Below are 24000 nucleotides of genomic sequence, written 5' to 3'. Positions count from 1 at the left end.
CTGTCCTCTTGCAGAATGATGTGACCCAGGCCTCAGTCCTTGGCACCCCATAAGGTAACCCCCTCTGAGGGGTAACCGGGAGGTTGGTTGTGTTACAACAAACAACATTGTGCCACGTTTAGACAACTGTGTTGACTAGGAAAGGTAAATCTCTGGGTCCCTAATCATTGACAAATTTGGTTTGAAGGAGTTGGGCAAGGAAACTCACAATAGATGAGGCAAGAAGGTCCTCAAGTTCAATTGTCGTCATTTTCAGCGACTATATAGTATAAACAAAACCCTTCCAAAAATCTCTTTGAAAGAGACACGGACTCTTTCACGTACATGCAGGGACCAATGCTTGAAACAACCTTTGTTCTCAAAACTACCAAAACCTATCTATGAGAAGTTTAGTGGTAAACTGACTAAATTTGAAGTTTTTTCCCCCAAATGACGCTAAATTTCTCTAAATTTTGTAGGTTTTCTCACTTTCAAATTTAAAATTTAGAGGTAAATCTCAAAATTTTTAGATGGGATTACATATAATCTAGGGTTTTTTTCCAACCCCTCCCCCTCTCTTTCTCTCTCCTCGCTCTCTCTCAATTTCTTTTAAAAAAAAGTCTCTGAAAGAGCCGCACCGGTCTGGACCTTTTCTAGAGAGATTGAGAGAGAGAGAGAGAGAGAGAGAGAGAGAGAGAGAGAGAGAGAGAGAGAGAGAGAGAGAGAGAGAGAGAGAGAGAGAGAGAGAGAGAGAGAGAGAGACTTATCATTTAAATTTCCCTTTCTTTAAAAAGTTAGAGACTCTTACAAATCAGTACTACGGCCGATGTGCTTTCAAATTGTTTGTCCATTTACAATCTCTTCTACCTTATTGCTATTGCAGATTGCAAATTCACTTAATCTGATATTCGGAATTCGACTCCAAGAAGATCCTTCATCACCTTGTATATCACAAATGCCAAAGCAATAGAAGAAACAACCTTGATAGAATTGGGAATTAGGCCTTTGTACAAGGCTCCAAAGCCTTCATTGCGAACAGTCTTCCAAAAAGCATCAATCATCCCAGTGTACTAAATTGGTGTTGTCATCTGACCAACTGCGGTGATGATAGAGAAGGAATCCTTCCATCCCACCATTATGCATCCTCCTCCGTACCACATCAAGTGGATATGCCACGGTCTTGCCCATTGTACCTGTTGATTCTCCACATCCAAGTTTTGTAAGGATTCTCAAATCAACATTCTCTTCTGGCTTGCTTGCTACGTTCCTCTTCACCTGCTAGTTTTTCAGTGATTCATATACCACAAAATGCAAACCCACGTACAGGATCACACCAATAAACAGATGGCAACCATCCTTTGTAGAGCGCTAATGTTCCTTCTTTCAATATTATTGTGGATGTCGCATTGATCATTCCTCGATATTCGTGAATCCTTTTATCTCCACTGTAAGCCTACCCCAAACCATGTCCATGGGATACGTGTCAAACATTGCAATAATTCTGGCACATGCACCAGCTCCAAGTCTTAGTAATGGTGTAAGCTCAGTATCCTCTTGCTTAGTCATCCTCCTGTACAACCACAAGATTGCACTTGAAGCCTGCTCATAATTGTAAAACTTCACAGTAAAGTTAGGAGTTATTCGAGCACAGTTTGTTCCATTCCCTTTGAAAAATCCAGCTAAGCCTTGGGTTGACCAAATGTACTTCTAGCCTTACACTGTGCCATTATATTTAAGCTTCAATGTATTTTGAACTTGAGAAATAATCTTCAATCATTCAAGTGGAGCCATAGCTCTACGTGAAACTCCACCATCCACGCCTCCAACAATGAGAGAATTGCAAACGGCCAGTGATTTACAATTCTTCCCCAGAAGCATAAAGAGGATATCTCTGGTAGAAGGCTACCCCATGAGAGGCAACCTCCTCTTCCGTGCATGCTGAAGTGCACGAGAGGGATCATGTGTGAGTGTGTGGAAAAATGGAGAAGAGAGGAGAAGAGGAGACCTTGTGTTTGCAGGGGCTAAAACTCACTCTCTACATGTGAGCCCCCTTATTCTATTATGTACATAATGAATAAGTATAGTAGGTGGGCACCTGGCCTAACCGACCACATGGGGCTTTACCCCAACAACCTCCCACGTAAAGGCCAATGTGGCCATGAGAGCAAAAAGAAAACCGTACAAAACCTGTACAAGGCCATCAAAAGTATGACCTTAGCCAACGCCCAGTGGCTCACTGACTTTGTGTGCATCCAGCTCTAATCGCAGAGAAAGTATAGAGCGATCGACACCATACTCCTCACCAAAGCCGCACACATCCTGTAGGTATCTCACCATACGCTGCAAAGTGCCCCTATGCTCAAGGCCAAAGTTAGTCACTGCACGACTAATTTCCCCCACTGCAAATGCAATCTCAGGTCTCGAGCTCAGTATCTTGTACATGAGACTCCCAAATGTTGATGCAATCCTAGCAATATCTGACCATCTCAGTCAAATCGGGCTCAGAACTCCACTCATGGAAATCACTCTTGACACCCGAACTCCGATCCCTGGAATCCATCCTCGTGTCCATCACATGTCACATGTACACCAAGATCGTTTGTTTGTCATGAACCTTGTGTGGCAAGAGCAGTGCCTAGCTCTAACTCACACGCATCAGCCTCTCGCCTAAGCATATCCATGAATGATTGAATCAAGACTGAATCCTCAACACTAAAGCCATCCATATGCATCATCGTATCCACGAATAACATGTACTGCTGCACAACTGGCTCAACATGCTCACAAATTGGAGCATCATATAACCTATCTGCAAAGGAGACATGCCTCATCTCTCTGCATGGCTGCATACTCACAAAGACTGTGCCGTCTCGTATGTGACGTACTCACATCGCATGAATTGTGCCAACACTAGCACCTCTAGCTTTGACTAGATGTCCACGATGCAATTTGAAAATGTACTCGTCCAACACTACTTGGCATCCGCTGTCTCGTAACTGACTCACAGAGATCAAGATCTGTGTCAAACCTGGCACATGGAGTACATCACGTAACACATATGATGCACCACTCGGCAACAATAGTCTGACATCTTTTGCACCGACTATTTCATGCGTTGAACCATCATCTAGACACACATGTCCAAGCATACCACTAGCATATGTGCTAAACCACTCACGACTCGGCGTGACATGAAATCTAGCACTCACATCTAGTACCCAATGCAAAGGTAATGTGCCGTCAAAAACCAACATAAGAAATTCAAGAGTAAACATGGAAGCAAATTCAACATCTCCATCATGCGTAGCCACATACGCTACATCTGCTCCCACATCATCCAAAGTGATAGCATCCATACTGTCTCCCATGTTGTCTCATCTGCAAAAAACAATGCCTACGTACATGCCCTGTATGACCACAATGCCAACACACAACATCTCTATGTCTGCAAGATCGTCCTTTGATTGTAAGCACCTCTCTAGACTCATTTGTGCTAAAAGCATTGGCCAATCTTTGCCATAACTCTCTAGTTGTGCATGCATCCAAACCAATGCGATAGACAGACTTACCAAGGTGTAACATGATCATCAAACGTGCAAGCTCATCCAAGTCCTCCCACTCATCATCAGTCATAGACTCTGGCCTAGCATCCATGCCTTGTAGTGGCAACACTTGGCCCAACTGAGTCAATGCATCATGCATACCTACTTTCCAATGCTCAAAGTTTGAACCATCAAATTTTGTATGGAAAATCACAAACCCTGACAATGATGTACATGACAAATCCATGGCGATAACCTGTGACAAGAACAAGCACAAATTTATCAACTGACAATAGCCAAAGCCTGGCTAACTCATACACCAAGTACTGTCAAAATACAACATAAGCTGGCATAAGGTATCTAAGAGAGTGTCAACAAATATGGCGATCAATGTAACGAACAAGTGAGAAAAACTGCTCAAATGATGCCAAAACACCCACTCTAAATCCAAGAGCACTATGTGGTAATCAATGAAACTATCATCAACAATCTCTTTCTAGAAGAGATTACCACATGCATGTCAAATGACGTAATTGGGTGAGCAAACACTCTCACAATGTGATGCCAAAACACTATGGCAAAGCAACCACTGAGTGCCAAATTCAATCAAGACACGATTGCAACCATGCGCATGAGTTGCCGCAAAGTCTCAACTCCCTAAACTTGGAAAACAATCCTGTAATCCAAAACACAAAGTGCATCAACCCCACTCTACAAGCGAGGCATATGCTAGCATAAACTTTGATGCTAACCAACCAAAATATGGCACAAATTGATGCTCAAAATAGCTGAAAATCAGCCCACATATGCCATTGCAAGGCGAAGAATATCATCCGCTAAAAAGCGCACATTATGTGCATCCAGATGGCAATATAAATGAGCATCAAACATATACCAAATGTGTATCAAAGAGCATTCAAATCAGCTAAAATTTCAACTCACAATCATGCCAAAAATGCTTGCAAAACTCTCTGCAAATTTGTGCATCACACTCTTGAAATCTGCTCAATCGCATAAGTCAATGCACATAACCTGTGATGAATCCACTCTTGAACCTGAGAGTCCACAAGAATGCATACATCCACAAAGTGTTCTCAATGTATGAGCATAAAATTGTTGAAAATGTCAACTCACATTCTCTTCACTGAGAGCAAAACATCAATGCACAAAACAAGAGAATGACAAAGCTCAATTCGAGCTTTCCGAATGTAGCAAATCAACACAATATGCATTCATAAATCTTCAACTTTTTGAATATCCTGCAGCTTGTCAGCCCATATCTTCCAAACCGTTCAGAACTTGCAGGAACTTTCTTTTGCAAAGTTGTAGACCACACAAAAATGATTGAGAATAGAGGGAATGCACCTGAAATGTGTTGTTTTTACAAGTCAAAACAGATCTGTAAAACTCTGTAGCTGTGTACCCTAGACGTGCAGGATATCTGAGTAACATGTCTTAAAATTGGTGAAGATTTTGAGAAAACTTTCGCCTGCAAAGTTGAAGAGGACAAAAAACTGATCAAGAATAGCGGGAGTCGGCTTGCATGAAGACGTTTTGGTAGGCCAAAATAGATCTTCAAAAACGTGCTACAATTTTTGCTGCTTCTATGTCTGCCTCCCTGCTAAGCTCCAATGGTACTCCCAATCCTTGAGCTCTGATACCACTTGAAGTGCGCGAGTGGGAGTGTGTGTGAGTGTGTGCAGCAATGGAGAAGAGAGGAGAAGAGGAGACCTTGTGTTTGCAGGTGCTAAAACTCACTTTCTACATGTGAGCCCCCTTATTCTATTATGTCCATATAATGTATAAGTATAGTGGGCAGGCACCTGGCCTAATCGGCCACATGGGGCTTTACCCCAATACATGCTGCTTCTGTATCCTAGAAGCTGTGGCCTTTGTTTGAGAAACCATGGAGAACTAGTGCAAAGCAAAATTCCAGGAAGCTAATGGAGGCAAGTCAAGTCAGGAAAGGGAAGGAGAGGAAGAGCCACTTGAGTGGGGCCAGCGAGCTGCCAAAAAAAGGGCAAAGGTGGCTTCAGTTGGAAGCTGCTACCACACCTGCTTCTGCAATGAGTGGCATGTAGGCAGCAAGATGGATGGTAGTTGCAAGTGATTTAGGGCACAACAGAGCTCTTAGCCTCTCTCTCTCTCTCTCTCTCTCTCTCTCTCTCTCTCTCTCTCTCTCTCTCTCTCTCTCTCTCTCTCTCTCTCTCTCTCTCTCTCTCTCTCTCTCTCTCTCTCTCTCTCTCTCACTCTCTCTCTCTCTCTCTCTCTCTCAAAAAGAGACTCTCTGCACTCTCTTTCAGAGTCTCTCTCTCTCTCTCTCTCTCTCTCTCTCTCTCTCTCTCTCTCTCTCTCTCTCTCTCTCTCTCTCTCTCTCTCTCTCTCTCTCTCTCAGTCAATAAGAGACTCTCTGCGCGCTCTTTCAGAGAGTCTCTTTTTGAGAGAGAGAGAGAGAGAGAGAGAGAGAGAGAGAGAGAGAGAGGAGAAGTGAGGGTTTTTTTGTTGATGTTATCAACTATTGGCGATGCAGACGAAAAAGGGCAAAGAAATAGAACGAGTAAACATCAAAGCGAACATGAGGGTAGAAAAGCTTAATATTATGATTATAATTCTCAAGTAATTAAGCTAGCTGCTTGCGCTTTTAGCAGAGTGTGTAAGGGAATTAGTGGCAGACAACTCAATGTTGAGGGAAAGGCATTGGGGAATATCGCCACTAGTGCAAGTCATGGTCTGCTAAGCCATTGACTTCAATCCAGAATATAATGTCCATGGTAGTTGCTCCAAGAAAATGAAATAGCATTGCAGTGGTAGATCTTAGGATCGATCATACTGAAGCTTATGATGGTTATCCTCAAGTAATTAAGCCAGTGACTTTAGTGCAACTAGCCGCTTGCACTTTTAGCAGTGTGTGAGGGGATTAGTGGTAGATAGTTCAATGTCTAGGGAAAGGCATTGGGGAATATTGCAGTGGTAGATCTTAGGATCAATCATACTGAAGCTTATGATGGTTATTCTCAAGTAATTAAGCCAGCGACGTTAGTGCAACTAGCTGCTTGCGCTTTTAGCAGTGTGTGAGGGGATTAATGATAGACAGTTCAATGTCTAGGGAAAGGCATTGGGGAATACTGCCACTAGTGCAAGTCATGGTCTAATGAGTCTTTGGCTTCAGTCACACTCCTCGTCCAACTTTGTTGACAACCTATTTGAAAATTTGATGAGGCAAGCATTTCGGAACGATCTGCAGACAAATAGAAACATCTCTCATGACCGATTCAACACAGAATATGGTGTCCGCAAGAGTTGGTTAATGTGGCGTAGCTCCAAGGAGATGTAGCAGCATTGCAAAAGAAGTTAAGTAGTAAATCATGCAGGTGCCATTAGGAAGGGAGAGCTAATTGGCCATTCAATATTGGGAAGAAGCAGGAGGCATGAGCAGCAGCTTGCACTACTATGATATAATTCCTATAGCCGCCAATATTTCAGCTGAGTACATGTAGTAGTACTAGCACGAGCAACATTCAAAGAGCACAATAATCCATTGTTTATTAGATATGATGCTGATCAGTGCATTGCAAAAATGAAAAAACCTCTCTTCTAAAAGATCTTCTCGCAAACAATGGGTCACAAGCGTATGATAAGGCCTATGATAGAATTGAATGGGAGTTCATACTTCAAAGTCTTTATGATATGGGTGTCATAATAATCAATATCTAATTCTCCTAAATGATTTTCTCATGTTAAACTGATCATTTAATATGGGGAAGTGCCAGGGGAGAAAAAGCTAGAATATTGGTTAAGCTAGCAGACCAGCCACAATAGGGATGCAAAGGAGAGAAAATAGGGATCCAAATGGGGGGCCATCTGCAAAAGAGCCATGTGCAACAATGGGCTAAAAAGACCCTAAGGTTCAGCCCATTAAGACTTACAAAATGCTAAGGTTCCAAAATTCAAAGGTTGTGTCCAAAGGTCAACCATGGGGGAATTGGATGCTTTGTGTGTGTCAAAAAAGTCTTTACAAATCCCTACTTAGGAGGGGGCGAGCCTTGCTTGTAGGGGATGAGAGAGAAAGTCACACACACACACACACACACACACAAGCTCCCTTTACACAAAGGGAATGAGGGACACATGTCAGCTCCCTAATGCCCACAAGGTGTACCCAATTCCTATTGGATGGCCTTGGAGGTGGACCAATGAGAATAAGGCTAGAGTAATCTAGTTTAATTAATTTAAAAACACTTAATAAAAGAACCAATGAGAATTAAGCCCTCTAGAAGACTATTGGACAATCTCCCAAGGGGTCCAATGAGCATTCACTAGCCCAATGGCTTGCTTGATTCCTATTGGCCAGGAAGCAAAGGGGTCCAATGAGAGTTTAGTTGAATTATTAAATTACCTAAACCTCTCACAAAAGGGGAAAGGGGGACACATGTCAGAAGGCTATCACTTATGCTGCTTAATTATCATTGGCTAGCCCTAGGGAGGTCCAATGAGAGGGTAGCATGAGCAAATTGCAAGAGGGGTCGACCAAGAGAGAGAGGGGACTGATTTTTGCAAGGAATTATGACACACACACTCACACAATCTCATGTGTGAAGTAAAGAAGACTCTTTCTCCTTCTCAAGCTTTAATGGAAAGCTTACCACCTACTCCAAGCTTGTGAGAAGGGAGGCCTACACCAACAACTCTTGGCTTTGTGATGCAAATCCAACCAAGAGCCAAGCTTCAATGCATGCTCATCTCCTCTACCATGCTAATTACTAAGCTAAGCTATGCTAATATGAGTGATTATGTGAGGAGATGTTCATCTTTCTCGTAAGACTACTCCTTCTTCCTCTCAATCTACTCTCATACCCTGCTAGCTCTCACCATCTTCGAAGGTGTGTGAGGTCTTGGGTCTGAGACCGGGGAGAATTGATGTTGTGTTTGATAAGTGTTTTTCTTAGTGCATGAAGCTTTCATCTTCATTGCACTAGCTAGTCTTGAAGAAACACAAAGAATTGTATTGTACAATGTCTCGATCTCTTGATGGGAGAAACCATAATACAAAGCCTTTTGGAGGGGGGACTGGCTCCATGTAAATCTGGTCCTCAACTTTTGTCAATAGCGTAATTTCTTTCTCTTTTGAAAGTATTGTTCATGCTATCTAACTAGGTGTTATGCTTTTTGTTGCTCTCTCCACCCAAGCACTCTTGTAATTCTCATTAGGAATATATTCTAATGAAATGCCCACTATGTTCATGCTAATTTCCGCTACACACAAGTTTTTAGGCCATTAAATGTTACATGGGTTTGGTCAGATTCTTTTCACATTCTTTTTGGGAATACATCAGCTAGAATTTCAGCTAATGGTACTCTTACAGCTGTCATTTCATTGCATAAATCCATAAGATAAGGGTGCCCACTTTCTCCTTTGCTCTATGCTATCTCATCTGATGCCTTGGATTGGCTTGTTAAAGATGTTATGCAGTAGGGCAAACTCATTGCCATAGACGTACCAATGCAATTGTGACTCCGAAAGTTTGTTTATCATACCAAAAGAGACGCATCAAAAAGAGACTCTCATCGGATGCCTTGTATTGGCCAGTTAAAGATATTATGTAGTAGGGCAAATGTGCCTCCAAAAGTTTGTTTATCATACCAATGCAATTGTGAGAACTGATGTACATGCAATGCAGAATTATAGGGCTTGTCTCACTGTCTTGCAAGTGGCTCGATTATTAACGATGCGAAAAGTCTGGTTTGATGAGGCTTTCTGCTTTGTCTAAGCCAGTTTTCACTAGAAGACTTAAACTACTGCGTTGGGAGAAAAAACATGCCCTAGCTGCCTGTTGACTAGTGTTTTAGGTCGAGCCATTATCCGATAGTTTATAGTTTAGCTTCTTTTTTATGTGTCATATCCGTACGACAAGCTAGTCATCAGCATTAATGGAGTCATGCTATAAATATCTACTTTCTAGCAAGACAATTTGAATGATTGGAAGATCCAGACCAAATAAAATTGTGAGTGGAGGTCTGAATACAGAAATAGTTAATAAGAGTTTTGGTTATGACTTGAAAAGTACTCGTGTTCTAAGGATCCTCTATCCTCTTGACTAAAAAAGAGAGAGAGTGAGAGGATCATGCAAGGAAGTGTTCACCAAACCTTTTGTAGGAACCAGCGGAAAAGCGAACATTGAATATCTTAACCAAAAAAAAAGGATTTTTACCGAGCTTTACACTACAATCCTCCAAATTTAGCCAGTTTCCTTCAATGCCACTCTCAAAACTAGCCTGGAATTTTTTATTTTGGCCCTTAAAAATACACTTAAGGCTTGGTTTTTAATTAAGTTGTTGCCAATGATAGTGATATTGTTTCTAATTTTAGAGAGAGAGAGAGAGAGAGAGAGATCTAAGCATCTTCTCTCACTTAGCATTGTTCTTTTTGATGGATACCACCTTATCTCGAGCAGACACAAGCTCAAAACAGACTGAATTCGCTGCAAACAAACTAGTATGCAAAGTCACTGCAGCGACCTTCCCTCTTGTTGAAACTATCGTTCCAGATTTGAAGAAGGCTCTAGTGCCACCTTCTGATGATGATAAAATTTACTATATTGCGTACAAAACTTGCTCGAGTTTGTCTTTGCTCGAAAAAACTCGCTCGGTGCGTGGTAAGACTCCTTAAATTGCATGGAAGAGTGTAGGATAAGTGAAATATTAATGTATGAGAGTATAAGATAAGTGAAATGCTAGTTTTTTTTTAATTTTGATGTAGAAAGGTGCAAAAAACTTTTCTTGTCCCGGTAGACCAAGGAGGGCTCGGAATTCTTAACCCTGTATCTCATGTTGAGGCCCTTTGTGCCAAATTTATGGTCTCATTGGCTAAACAGGACCAAGCTTGGGCTATCATGACCAAGGAAATGCTTGATGCAGCAAAACTGGGATCGAAAGGGGGAAAGTGGAAGGGGGTTGCGATGCACGACAAACTTCTTGCCCTAAAGTGGTCTTATCTTAGATCTGGTGGACTCTCAGGGGAGCTGATGAGGAAGTGCAAAAGTGCTGCTGAGGTTTTGGAGTGGGGGGAAGTAACCAGATACTTTAAGAACTCTGTATTGCATTGGTTCCCTTGGCTCTCTAAAATATTGGGGCCGCCGCAAAGCCTGTACTGGATAGAAATGGCCAAGAAGGTGAATTATAAGGGGCTCGTTCAACTAGAGCAATTTTGGGATGGCAACACGAAGTGGTGGAAAACTGCTAACTCTTTAGCCATCCAATTTCAATTGGATGGCTTTGAGATCTTACTAGTCTATAGGATGATTAAAGAGCTTGATAAGGTGGTGATGCCAATTTGTGAATCCAACTTTGAATGGGATGCTTGATGGACCGGGAGTAGCCTCTTTTGGAAACTATACTCTAAAGGCATTTACCATGCATTAATGCACGAGGCTAATTGGTGTAGCCCCCTCAACAAATTATGGAAGAGGCACTGGACGAAAAAACGGTAGGAGGGAGTCATGGAGAACATATGGAAGCCAAGATGGCCTCAGTATATGAAGATATTTTTGTGGAAAGTGATGTGGGGTGCTCTGCCGAACGGGCTTAAAGATACAAGAAAGAGGCATCGGGTCCGATCGTTGCTCGGGGTGCAGAATAGCCAGTGAAGACCTAGCCCACCTTTTCATGGGATGCCAGGCAGTCACGGGCATGGCTGGGAAAGTATGCAAGTGTATTCAAAGGACATGGCAAATTTAGGTTCTTCAAGAATGATCTGCTCTTTGGTAGTAATAGGATGGGAAGTCCTGCTCTTCTCGTTCTACACTCAAATAATCAGGTACTACTTCTTGCACCATATTTGGCAAGCAAGGAACCGCCGCGTGTTTGAGGGGGATCTAGCTGTGGCAAGCTTTTGTGAAATCATGCAAGAGAGCAGAGTGATGATCCACATGATCGGAGGCAAACAAGCCTCAGAGGACTGGTTTAGAACAATACATAACATATTGTAATAAGTAAAGCCGAGGAGTAGGAGTGGTTTCTCTGCCAAGCAGATAACTTGTAATCCTTTGACCCTCATGGCTCGGTCCGAGCTCGAGGATTGGTGTATATTTCTGTTCTTAATACTATCCACTCACAATTGTGAGTTTTGCACAAAAAAAAGAAGGGAAATTGTAAACTTTTCGTTCAATATAGAAGGGCATAAGCTGCACATGCCTGTCATTAGAATTTGGGGTAGCCCTTCAAATCCTATCACTAGGACTCTATGGAGTGGCCCGGCCCGAGGCGAGGTTGGCAATAATAGGAAAACCCTCATTACTGTATCACACGGGCATGGTCAAATGGGATCAATGGTGGAGGAGGAAAAGGCAACGCGCGTCAATTATGGACCGTCAGATCTGAGGTTGCCCCGAATTTACCAATTTTCCAAATTTACAAGTTTGCCCCGAATTTACTAATCGGCCCACATTTACAATATGACATACTCGAATCGCCTATATTTCAACGTACGCATGAGAATGTAGTGGTTAGTGCACATGGCTCGTGGTGGGGAGGTCGAGGGTTCGAGACATGAGGTGCGGATCGACCCGAGTTTACAAGCCTACCCGAATTTACTTTTCTTCCCGAATTTACCAAACGCCTCGAACTTACCAAATGCGCATCCGACGGCCCAAATCACCTCAACCATCGATCCGATTTGAGGACGCCCATGCGAGATAGTGTGGAGGTAGGACAACGGCGATGTGAAAGTCCAAACTCTAAACCCTGTAAATTAGATTGCGCGGCGCGTGTCAACAGAAGACGAATCAAGAGCAGGACACGCGTTGAGAAACGCACACGGGAACTACTCTTTTTAAACGCTGCTATGAGCCAGTCGGAGGAGAAGTGGTTGTGAAGTAGGCCTAGTCGCAAATATATATTCACGGAGATTCTACAGTAGGGCTCGTCGAAGATCAAGAAGAAGAAGAATTGAAGAGATGGCGGATCACGCACAGCATGCTAAGGACACCACAGCTCACAAAGCCGAGGAGACGAAGGGCTTCGGCCAGCAGAAGGCCGGGGAGGCTCAGCACAACGCCCAGCAAGCTAAGGACGCCACAGCTCACAAAGCAGAGGAGACGAAGGGCTACGGCCAGCAGAAGGCCGGGGAGGCTCAGCACAACGCACAGGTTCTCTCTCTCTCTCTCTCTCTCTCTCTCTCTCTCTCTCTCTCCACAACTAAAAAACCAGCTTGGCCTTACTGGAGCCTCAAGGTGATGGGTGCAGGGAATGATGGGAGCTGCCAAGGAGAAGGCAGGAGAGGCGGCTCACGCCACGCAGGAGAAAGCGCAGCAAGCCAAGGAGGGCACTGGCAATGCCTTCCAGCGGGTTCTCTCTCTCTCTCTCTCTCTCTCTCTCTCTCTCTCTCTCTCTCTCTCTCTCCATGTAGACGACAGAATGGTGTATCTCCTCTGTGAAGTACTAATTAATTGCTTTGGAACGTTGTGGCAGACGGGGGACGCAGTGAAGGACATGGCCAATAAGGCCACTGGCGGAGGTGAACAGCACTACTGAAAGGGCATGAGAAGCTCCTGGTGGCTGCTCATACAGCTATAAAAACTCACAGTATGAGTAATAGCTACCTACATGCAGAAAGCTTGTATTTTGCTGATTGCCTGCAAATCTGGGTTGCTTTGTAAGTTTCTTTTATCTATGTTGCAATAAAATAAATTCTCCTCTCTCTCTCTCTCTCTCTCTCTCTCTCTCTCTCTCTCTGTGTGTCTCTCTCTCTCTCTCTCCCTCCCCTTTTTGTCGAATATATAAGGGCCTTGGAATTGTTCCTACCAATGTCAAGAGACTTCTCGTGGGGTTATGTGATCGTATGCGTACTCTTGTGAGCAAAGCCTTGGTGGTTACAGAGAAACGCTCACTACCTATCCCCTGTTGCCAACCATTAATTTTTGTCGTGCAAATTGCAAGGAACGTTGGATAACTCACGTTCAGCTTTGTGTATTTTAACCGGCTGAAATTATAAAATCCTGGAAAGATTTTGAGCATGCCTTTTTACACCGAGTTTAAATTACCTTACCGGCAAGAGCTTCAAATTTTGGCCAAAAAGAATTTCAAGCGTCCCCTGAGAATTTCGAATTTCAAGCTTCCCCTTAGAATTTCAAATTTCGCCTTATTATGATCGGTTATGAAAAATGTATTTTTCGAGCCTTGGCTCAGCAAAGCCCAAAGTGAGGGTGTGCCTCCAAATGAGATCATGAGCGCTTGCATCTAGTCCCTATTCATCTTGATAGCTTAATGGATTTATGACATGCAAATACGTCAAAACAATATTCGCCTGGGTGGGAAACAGGAAACATACCTCTCATGTCTAGCGTCAATGCTTGTGAATGTTTGTGTGCAACATGTTTCGAGGCATTGACATCGAATGCGTCGTGAATGCCTTCTCATGTGCACAATGATCTAATTGCTCCATTCTTTGAAGACAACCCCCTTCTTGGCCCTACTCTTATAGATAGACCAGAATAGTCGACACATGCTTAACCCTAAACCCTAAGCCCTTCATAATGCTCATGAAGCGTCACCTTCAAAAACTATCCATCCTTATCGCAAAGGACATGATCACAGAAAGCTTTGATTTGGTGTATTGTGGCTTACATTGTAATGTGATTCCTATACAAAAGTGAGCAGTTTCAAGTTTGAATTTCATAGATAGATCTCTTGGGAGTTTATCAAATGAATCTCTTTCTCTCTCTCTCTCTCTCTCTCTCTCTCTCTCTCTCTCTCTCTCTCTCTCGTCTTTGTGTGTGTGTAGGATGATAGACATGACAGGTGTTGCTTGCTTGTCTGCACGTGTTGAACTCGACAATTTGCATTGTTCATGCTTTTTGTTCCCTACCCGTCAAGGTCGGGGGCAGGGGGGCTGCAGTTCTGCGCCCTCCATCTACACTTCCTTCTGTGCAGGAATCTCTGCACAAGCCGTCCGATGAGCTACACATCAGCACAGGGAATGAATGGCTCAAACCTCCAATGATTGCTTTCCAGATCAGTGCAAGGAATGGCACCTCGTGCAGACAACTCAGCATGCAGAATTGATTCTCCTGATGACAAGTCAGCAGTTGGAAGCTAATGCGAGAAACCAACACGTCAGCAGCTGGAACGTCTCTTCACTGTGCCCTCTGATCATAGCGTTGACAGTGGCCCCCCTGTCTCCCGACTCTTGACGGCCGGGAAAGGACGTTTACTATCCTTTCCCCGTAACAACTGTGACCGCATGGCTCCCTGCGGAGGACGTTTACTATCCTTTCCCTTGTAACAACTGCTCCCGCCATGGCTCCCGGCCTCCGCCGGTCGCCATGCGGTCACAGTTGTTACGGGGAAAGGATAGTAAGCGTCCTTTCCCTACCCCATCAACCCACACTCGCAGATATAGAATGTACCTTGCTTGTGTATTATAGCCTAGCCCGAACATTTGTAACCCATCTTGAAGGAATTTTCTTCAAAGTGTACCACCATTATCCTAGGCTACTTGGGTAAGCGCACTCTCCGTATCACACCTACTATAAGACATAGTTTTAACACATTCTCAAGAAGAAAAATAGAGATCCTTCAAATTTTGTTGCTATTCGAAAGAGATGTTGGTTGTGAGCTGTGTCAACCATATAGAGTTGTAAATCTTCTCTCTCTCTCTCTCTCTCTCTCTCTCTCTCTCTCTCTAAAATCATATATAGAGAGAGAGGAGAGAGAGCACGGTGTGGGGTGGAGCGGAGTTGTATACACTCCTTTGTTTCTACGTATAAAGAATAAGTGAGGGAGTAAGTATAGTCCCTGGCCGTCGAACACCAAACGTCCGATATCGAACAAAGACATCGCCTTTAACCCAACCACCTCCCACGCAAAGGAAAATGTGTCAAAGTGGATGCTAATAGCTAAACTACTAATATATACAAGAAACCAAGTCCATTGACTCGCTCTCTTGATCTATATGTAGATAAGTCGGCTATAGTGATAGGAGAGCGTGCGTATCCACGCTTCAGTTTGCATGTAAATCTCGAAGATAACTCTGTATGGTTACAAATCTCCACAATGCATCGTGTTAGTGGTAGTCATTGTACCACTGAAAATACTTGTTACAAATGCTCTCACTATAGCTATCAAGTAGAACCTCGACATTAGTAGGTCATACATGAGATTTGCCAAATCTTGCACTACGTGTAATCCTTGCACCATTGGGACTAGAAATGGATGTAATCAACCCATTTTTCCAAATAATGTCTTTGGGTATTTGGTTGCAAATCAACGAGGTAGGTGCATAGCTAACCGCCTTTTGGCACATCAAGTTAACATTGCAATTGTCATTGCATCCGTCATACCATGCTTTACCTGTCATGGCAGAATCATGTTAGCATCTAGCATAAGTATATCCAAAAACTCTATAATCATCATCTTTTTCTACGTTTGTAGGAGCAGAGTTTTTCTATTTCTATTTGCACACTCACCACCTGCTATGTTTCACTAGAGCATTGTCATTCTACCTTTGTCTCTAACAGAGTCTATTGGCATGTCCTGCACAGCTAAATGCTCCGTGTCCTGAGAATACTAGAGCTCACTAGGGAAGGGGACTATCTCGTCTTTCGCTCAATGCATGCCAACAAAAAGATCGAGACCATGACATCTTGTATCTCAGATATATGCATACGATATAGCAAGCCATTGCAATCTCCCCTTGCAGTCACTAGTGATCCGCATTACATTTGAAATGAAAACTCTCTAAGCACTGTTTGACATCCATTATGTGCCAAGTATCTCACTGAGACCAAGATTTGTTTCAACTGAAGAGCATAGTGCACATGTCGTAGTGTAGCCAATGCACAATTGGGCAATGACAAATAACATTTCCTTGTCGGTCGGCTGCCAAGCCTCACCATATTGATGCTGGCACAACGAGAACTATATACGTAAAATTTCAATCCCTGGGACGTAGGTGATCCAATTAGTGCATGGAGGCTACAAGAGATAGTTAATCTCTCACAAAAACCAAGGTTAGTGTGCTTTCATGTAACATTTAATGGCCTAAAAACTTGTGTGTAGCGGAAATTAGCATGAACATAGTGGGCATTTCATTAGAATAGATTCCTAATGAGAATTACAAGAGTGCTTGGGTGGAGAGAGCAACAAAAAGCATAACACCTAGTTAGATAGCATGAACAATACTTTCAAAAGAGAGAGAAATTAAGCTATTGACAACAGTTGTGGAGCCCGTCCCCCCTCCAAAAGGCTTTGTATTATGGTTTCTCGCATCAAGAGAGACATTGTACAATACAATTCTTTGTGTTCCTTCAAGACTAGCTAGTGCAATGAAGATTGTTGACCGCTGGGTCAACAACACAACATAACTCAAATTTCGTACCAAAGTCTTATCTTTTGCGAGTTATGAAATGCTGCGAATTATGGCTATAAACGTCATTTGTAATGAGTAGTTATTCTAGTTTCAGAAGCCAGAGTGCAATGGCACTTCTAGATTGTAACTGCAAAGCCATTTGACCCTTTCAACCCCATTTTTGGTTAAACCTAAGGTAGCCTTAGTATATAAGGTACCTAGGTCATTTTGTAAAGGGGGGGAACTTTAATCATAATCTAAACTGGAGCGCTGTCGTCTACTGTGTGTGAGAGAGAAAGAGAGTGAGCGTGAGCTTTATCCTCTCGCTACGCCCGGCTCGCTCAACAGATTGGAGATCCGACTGCACCATTGTTGTAGGATCAAGGAGAGCTATGCGACAACGCCAAGCATTCCACGCGAGACGAAGAGCACACGCTGACGCATCTACGAGCTATTTGTGGCCGTAAGTGTATCAAACAATGTCTGTTTTGTGCATGCTAGTAGTCTATAAAATCGTGGTGACATAAGCTACGCATAGGTACTCATAAATTTCAGTTTCGGGCACTTTCAAAATTCTGCTCTATCATCCTACGCGTTTTTCGCAGATAGGTTTAGAGTGAGGGTTTTGAGTGTAGAAGCGTAGGGATAGGTGTATCCTAGTGAGGGGATGGTGTTCCTTAAGTTTCGTACGAATCTGGCATGATTAGGTGAGTTATCTTACGTATGTGTGTATGTGGCTAGGTGGTGTAGTTGAGAGCAGTGAGGTTCTTGATTATGGTTTAGTTGGCCTTCCAGAGTGTTGTATGTGTAGGATGGTCTCACCCTGACAAGCTAAAGAGATTTCCTCTGTGTGCCTATCGTGTCATCTGTGTCCTCGATTGACATTATGTTGATCTAGGTAGTGTTTGCATGCACTTCATGGGTGTGTGAGTCGCTTCCGCAACATTGGCACCGTTGCCGGGGACACAAGGACCTAAGTAAGTTTTCTACTAACACTTGTGTGATGGTTGCTTGATTTAGTTTCGGCTAAAGAAAGCGTTTTTCTTAAGTGGATCCGTAAGAGGATATTGCACGATCAAGTGGATAGCCAGGAAGCGTGTGTCTTGTCGAGGGTCTGCGACTAGATAGGTTTAGTTAGGATCTATGGATTAGAGTAGTTGTTGGTGGTCGAGTGATTTGTGAGGTGATAAAAGAGTTTACTAGTCCGTGTGTGGAAGTGAAGCGTTTTTCTACTCATAGATGCAAAACCCCATATGATTTGTAGGAGTAGCTTTAGGTAAGTGATCCGATTCTGATCTAGAGCTATTCAGCACTAAATTATTTGCTAAAATGCTTGATTGCATTTGAAATCACGGAAAAGTGTGCTTTCAAGGATAAAAATGCATTAAACAAGCTTTTGTGGATATTTTTGTATGACTGACTGATGCTGTGCATATAAAAGAGCATTTGCAAGGGTTCTGTGAAGAAAACCTGCAATTCTGTAAACATAGACATCCTACACGTAAGATGTCTCAAGGGGGTTCTAGAGACCAAATTTGAAAATTCTGACTGCACCAGTGTGTTTAGAAGGGGGGGTTTACCTTAAGTATACATTGAAACTAGAGTTTTGACCAACTCTTGACACCCAAAAGACCAAAGACGGAGTGTCAAAAATGCGAAAACAAGAAACTTAAGATTCTGAGCACAATTTTGCATAAAAACTGGTAGGAATGCTTGAAAAGTAGTGCTCAAGACTTGGGGATGCCTGTGGATGAATTCTGCCAAAAATTTCATCAGTAGACATCCTACGTGTAGGATGTCTAGAGAGTGATTCTGGAAGCAAAAATCAAGTTTTGACATCATACCCATATTCTGCATGTTGTGTTGGACACACACACCAAACTCATGTCATTTGGACATATAGACTGAGAGTTAAAGGGATGTTACTCTTTCAGAGAAATATTTTCCCAAAAGTGGTGATTCTGAGCAATTTTGACATCCAAAATTTGTTGTGATCACATATTCTTGTTATATGCATCAAGAAGCACCTTGGGTAGAAACAGAAGTCCATTCTGAGAAAAAAGACATCTTACGCATAGGATGTCTACAGGGTGATCTGGTAGAAATTTTGAAATTATTAGTTGACCAGTGTGTTCAGAAGGTAGGTTTTACCCTATTTTCACTTGGAAAGGGGAACTTGACCATATCTTGATAGGATAAGACCAAAAGACGAAAATTGCCAGACATCCTACCCAAATTGTGCCCAAGGCATAATTTTTGAGACCAAACCATAGGGTGACTTCATGTGCATGTTATACATGATGTTTTGAGTGCATGTGAGAGTTTTCAGCTCATTTGGGTGAGAAAATTGGGTTTTAAGCAAACTTTAGCGTTTTTTTTTTTGAGAAAAAAAGACTAGAACAGCTAGTTTTGGGGTCTTTTGACATCCAAATTAAAATCTAAGCATAGAATTGGGTTGCTGACATCAAGGGGAAGCTACAGTGCAAGTTTGAGCTGAAACAAAGCAAAAAGACATCCTACGCGTAGGATGTCTCCTGGGTCATAAAGTGGTCAAAATTCTACTGTAGCCATAAAGGGAGGTTCTAAGTGTCTCAAGGATTCTAGAACTTTTTTCAAAAGTGAATTTGGACCTTGTTTGGCCTATTTACCAAGAAAAGACAAGAATTGTCAGACATCCTACTCTTGGAGTACACTTGAAGCTCTTGCAGCCTAAATCTTGACCTATTGGCATCCAAATTCAATTTTGAGTATACCATTGGGTTGCTGAGCACTAGGAGAATCTTGGGATCAAGTTTGGACAAAATCTGAGCAGTTAGACATCCTACGTGTAGGATGTCTCCAGCTTGATTTAGGACTCCAAACCAACCTATGAGCACACCACTGTGATCAGCACATCAAGGAGAAGCTGTAGACATGTAGTAGTGTTAGTGTATACGCAATTCACCAAGGGCACTTTTCTCCCACTAGGTTTTTCTCCCTAGAGATCTGGTGTGAAAGGACACCTTATCTCTTAGGGTCTCATATAAGCTTTGTAGCTCTGAGTTGGTACATACTCTATTATTCTAATACAGAGAGATAGACTACAGAGATCTCGTACGCAAGCTCTGTGTATTCTCCTTCTCCATCTTCTTCCTACTCTGAGTTGCTATCTTCCTTCTGCTTCCTGTTTCATCATCTTCAACAATTGGTATCAGAGCAAGGTGATTTCCAGAGCCTCTACTTGCGTTTTCGCGTCCGCGCGCGCAATCGCAGATTTTAGGCAGTTTTCGGAAAATTTGCTCGTGGGAGCATCCTCGACGTTCTGGGAGTATTCTGAGCAGGTGACCTGCGGTTTTACCCCCCTTTTGAAGCCGTTCGAGCCCTTAGAATTTTGTTTTGAGAAGCGTAGCAGAAGTTACTTTTCGGAGGCGTTTAGATCAAGAGGGTGTGCTTTTTGACAGATTTTCTTCAAGTAAACAGTTTTTTTGGGAAGCAGCTTGTCTTAGCTTTGTGCTGAGATTTTGTGTAGAGTTTTGCTTGCATTGGAGAGGAGATTTGTGAATCTCTTGGAGGTTCTTTTGCTCTCTTGTGTGCATCCATAGTATGGCTCAATCTATGGAGAAAGAGATTTTTGGTGCGTTTACATCCGAAGACAAATTGGATGGTACCAACTATTCTCTTTGGTCTTTTATGGCCAAAAATGTTTTGGCTAGTAAAGGATTGTGGGATTATGTATCTGGAGATGAAGTTCGTCCAGGTAGCATTGCACCTGCCACGCCTGGTCGTGGTGCAGCTGTTGGTGTAGGACCCTCACAAGTCACTCCAGAGCAAAAGAAATGGGATACTAAAGATGCACAAGCTATGGTTGTGATTTCCTTAACCATAAAGAGGACAATCACACCACATATCAGATCTTGTAGGACTTCTAAGGATGCTTGCGACACTCTGCAAGCTATGTTTGGAGGAAGAAACGCTGCCAGAATAGAGGTTTTGAAGAAACAACTTGACAAAATACAGATGGACGAAGGTGACGATATCGTCGAGCATCTTACAAAAATCTGGGATCTTAAAGAGAAATTTCTTAGCATTGATGAAGTGATTCCAGAGAAGGACTTGGTTTCCAAAACACTCAATTCACTACCACCATCTTATTTGACTTTTCAGACTTCTTTGACTCCGTCTTTGTGAGCTACTCCTGAGCCTCTTCATTTTGAAGAGTTAGTGGCTTTGCTATTGTAGGAGGATCAATCACGTAAGAACAAGTCTGTACAGGTGGATGGTATGGATCATGCTCTTGTTGTACAGAACAAAAACAACGGTAAAGAGAGTGCTCATCACTTCAAGTTTGGTGCAGGACACTCTTCAGAGAAGTCTAAAGGTGATTCCGACAAGTCCAAGAAGAAAGGTAAATGTCACTACTGCAAGAAACCTGGTCACTACATTAGTGAGTGTAAAAAGAGAATTGCTAAAGAAAATAAGAAAGAGTCAAGTTTGGTTGTTTCAGCTTCTGGTGATTCTTCTATAGCTAAAGAAGAGTCTGCAAACTTTGTGCAGGATTCTTATGCTTTCTTAGTATATTCAGATTTTTATGCTTGCAGTGTTGACGAGACTGTAAGTCCAACAAGTGACTACATTAGTGAGTGTAAAAAGAGAATTGCTAAAGAAAAGAAGAAAGAGTCAAGTTTGGTTGTTTCAGCTTCTGGTGATTCTTCTACAGCTAAAGAAGAGTCTGCAAACTTTGTGCAGGATTCTTATGCTTTCTTAGTATATTCAGATTTTTATGCTTACAGTGTTGACCAGGCATATTACTTCAAGGAAGGATTTGTTTTGCTCATTGGATGAAGCTCCAGTAGGAAAGAAGGTGACATGTGCAAATAATGCTTCTTATCCAATCAAAGGCGTTGGTAAGATTTTGATTACCATTTCAGATGGTTCAGATTTATGCTTGCCAGATGTCTTATATATTCCAGGGATCAAGAAGAATTTGTTGTCTGTATCCTCTCTTGCAAAAAATGGTCTTTGGGTCATATTGAGGATAACAGATGTGTTGTACGAGATCGAGAGAATGGTTATTCTCTTATCACTACAGGTACGCTTGAAAATGGACTATTTGTGCTAGATCGTTATGAAAAGCAGATTCACGTATGTATTGCAGAAACAAAGACTCGGGCCATGCAGGATGCTGAGTTGTGGCATGCTAGATTTGGGCATGTTGGTTATAGCAGTTTGATGACTTTACAACGTCACAATATGGTGCATGATTTGTCTTTATTGGAGATGCCACCAAGACATGTATGTGAAGGTTGCGTTCTTGGAAAGATGCATAGATTTGCAATTTCGCAAGATGGTTCAGTTAGAGGGACACGAAAGTTGCAGCTTGTACACAGTGATGTATGTGGTCCTATGAGGACGCCATCTATATGAAACATTCTTTATTTTGTAACCTTCATTGATGACTTTTCCAGGTTTTGTTGGGTGTATCCACTCAAAGCAAAGTCAGATGTGTTTGCAATTTGTCAACATTATGTCGCCATGGTTGAAAATGAAACAGGTTGCAAAGTACAGACTCTTAGTACTGATTGACGAGGTGAATACATGTCAGGTGCATTTAAGGAGTTTTTGGGAAAGAAAGGCATTAAACACCAATGCACTATGCCATACACACCACAACAGAATGGTGTTGCAGAAAGGAAGAACAAGTCTTTAATGGAGACGGCTAGATGTATGCTCAAGGCTAAGAGTTTGCCTCATAAGCTATGGATGGAGGCAGTTGCTTGTGCAACACATGTTTTGAACAGGTGTCCTACTCATGCCTTGAAGACCATTACTCCATATGAATCTTGGTATGACAGAAAACCTTCAGTCAGTTATCTTCGTGTTTTTGGTTGTCTTGCTTATGCTCACATCCCTCAGCAGTTACGTGGGAAGCTTGATGATAAGGCAATCAAATGTATATTTGTGGGGTACACTAGTGGAAGTAAAGGTTATAGACTTTACAATCCTGCTACAAACAAGATTTTTGAAAGTCACGAAGTAATTTTTGCAGAAACTATTGCTCAACCTATGGTTGCTTTTGATGTACCTCATATGCAGACACATGATGTATTTGAAGGTTTGCTTCCTTCTTTTGTGGAGAATCAAGAATCACAACAGGTTGATAATCTTGATCAATCTTTTGATGAGCATGTGACACCTCATGATGTAGAGGAAATTGTGCGTGAAGAGAAAGAAGTTCTCAGGGAAGAAAGAACCTTGCCTAAATGGGTTCAGAAAACTTTGCAAGATAGCAAGTTGGATGCACCGTTGCCACGAAAAACACGTGTTGGTACTACTTTTGGCAGAGAGCAAGTAGATTTGGCTTTCTTTAGCACTCTTTGTGATGCAGATGAACCTGATTCATTTGAACAAGCTTTAGAGTGTGTTCAGTGGAAAGATGCTATGCAGTAAGAAATTGATTCTATTCATAAGAATCATACATGGGATCTAGTGGACTTGACTATAGGTAAAAAGCCTATTGGTACAAAGTGGGTTTTTGAGGTAAAAAGGAAACAAGATGGTATTGTTGACAGGTACAAAGCAAGGCTTGTTTCAAAAGGCTATGTGCAACAGAAATGCATAGATTATGATGAAACCTTTGCTCCTACTTCTCGTGCGTCCACAGTTAGATCACTAGTTGCAATTGCTGTTCATCATGGTTGAAAAGTGCATCAGTTGGATATCAAAACTGCTTTTTTGAATGGTGATTTGCAGGAAGAAGTTAATGTATGTCAACCAAGTGGTTTTGTTGTAGAAGGTCAGAAGCAAAAGGTATGTAGATTGCGTAAAGCTTTGTATGGTCTCAAACAAGCTCCAAGAGCATGGTATGAGAAGATACATACTTATTTGATTGGCCAGGGATTTTAGAATAGTCCAACAGAAAGTACTTTGTATGTCAAAAAGAGAGATGGAGTTCTCATTATGCTAACACTTTATGTGGATGATATGCTTCTTACAGGCAATACTGCAGATGAAATTGAAGCGTTTAAAGATGCTTTGAGAAAAACCTTTGAGATGTCTGATCTTGGTTTGCTACATTATTACTTGGGTATTCAGTTTGTGCAATCAGAAGATGGCATATACATGTTGCAAGCAAAATATTTGCATAAAATTTTGGACAAG

At 42.2% G+C, this 24000-nt stretch overlaps 1 protein-coding gene and 1 pseudogene across 1 annotated transcript; one reads left to right on the top strand and one right to left on the bottom strand.

Annotated features, from left to right (window-relative positions):
- Positions 1–875: 875 nt before the first annotated feature.
- LOC147440063 (mitochondrial adenine nucleotide transporter ADNT1 pseudogene) lies at positions 876–1785 on the bottom strand (annotated as a pseudogene).
- A 10596-nt stretch (positions 1786–12381) lies between these two features.
- LOC147440062 (uncharacterized) lies at positions 12382–13215 on the top strand. Its single transcript, XM_086484465.1, has 3 exons — positions 12382–12664; positions 12762–12863; positions 12987–13215. Exons 1-3 carry the CDS (start codon positions 12473–12475, stop codon positions 13047–13049), a joined length of 357 nt encoding a protein of 118 aa, XP_086340591.1. The 5' UTR covers positions 12382–12472; the 3' UTR covers positions 13050–13215.
- The last annotated feature ends 10785 nt before the right edge of the window (positions 13216–24000 follow it).

Source organism: Adiantum capillus-veneris, chromosome 16 (genome assembly GCF_014529385.1).
Source record: "Adiantum capillus-veneris isolate H3 chromosome 16, ASM1452938v2, whole genome shotgun sequence".
Lineage (NCBI taxonomy): Eukaryota > Viridiplantae > Streptophyta > Polypodiopsida > Polypodiales > Pteridaceae > Adiantum > Adiantum capillus-veneris.
The sequence above is the reverse complement of the archived record's forward strand: the minus strand, read 5'-3'. Positions and strand labels throughout refer to the sequence as shown.

Excerpts from the sequence above, each read along its gene's own strand:
- LOC147440062 (XM_086484465.1), top strand. The coding sequence starts at position 12,473 with ATGGCGGATCACGCACAGCATGCTAAGGACACCACAGCTCACAAAGCC. Across the intron at positions 12,665-12,761 it reads AGGCTCAGCACAACGCACAG|GGAATGATGGGAGCTGCCAA; the intron begins GTTCTCTCTCTC and ends TGATGGGTGCAG. Across the intron at positions 12,864-12,986 it reads CTGGCAATGCCTTCCAGCGG|ACGGGGGACGCAGTGAAGGA; the intron begins GTTCTCTCTCTC and ends ACGTTGTGGCAG.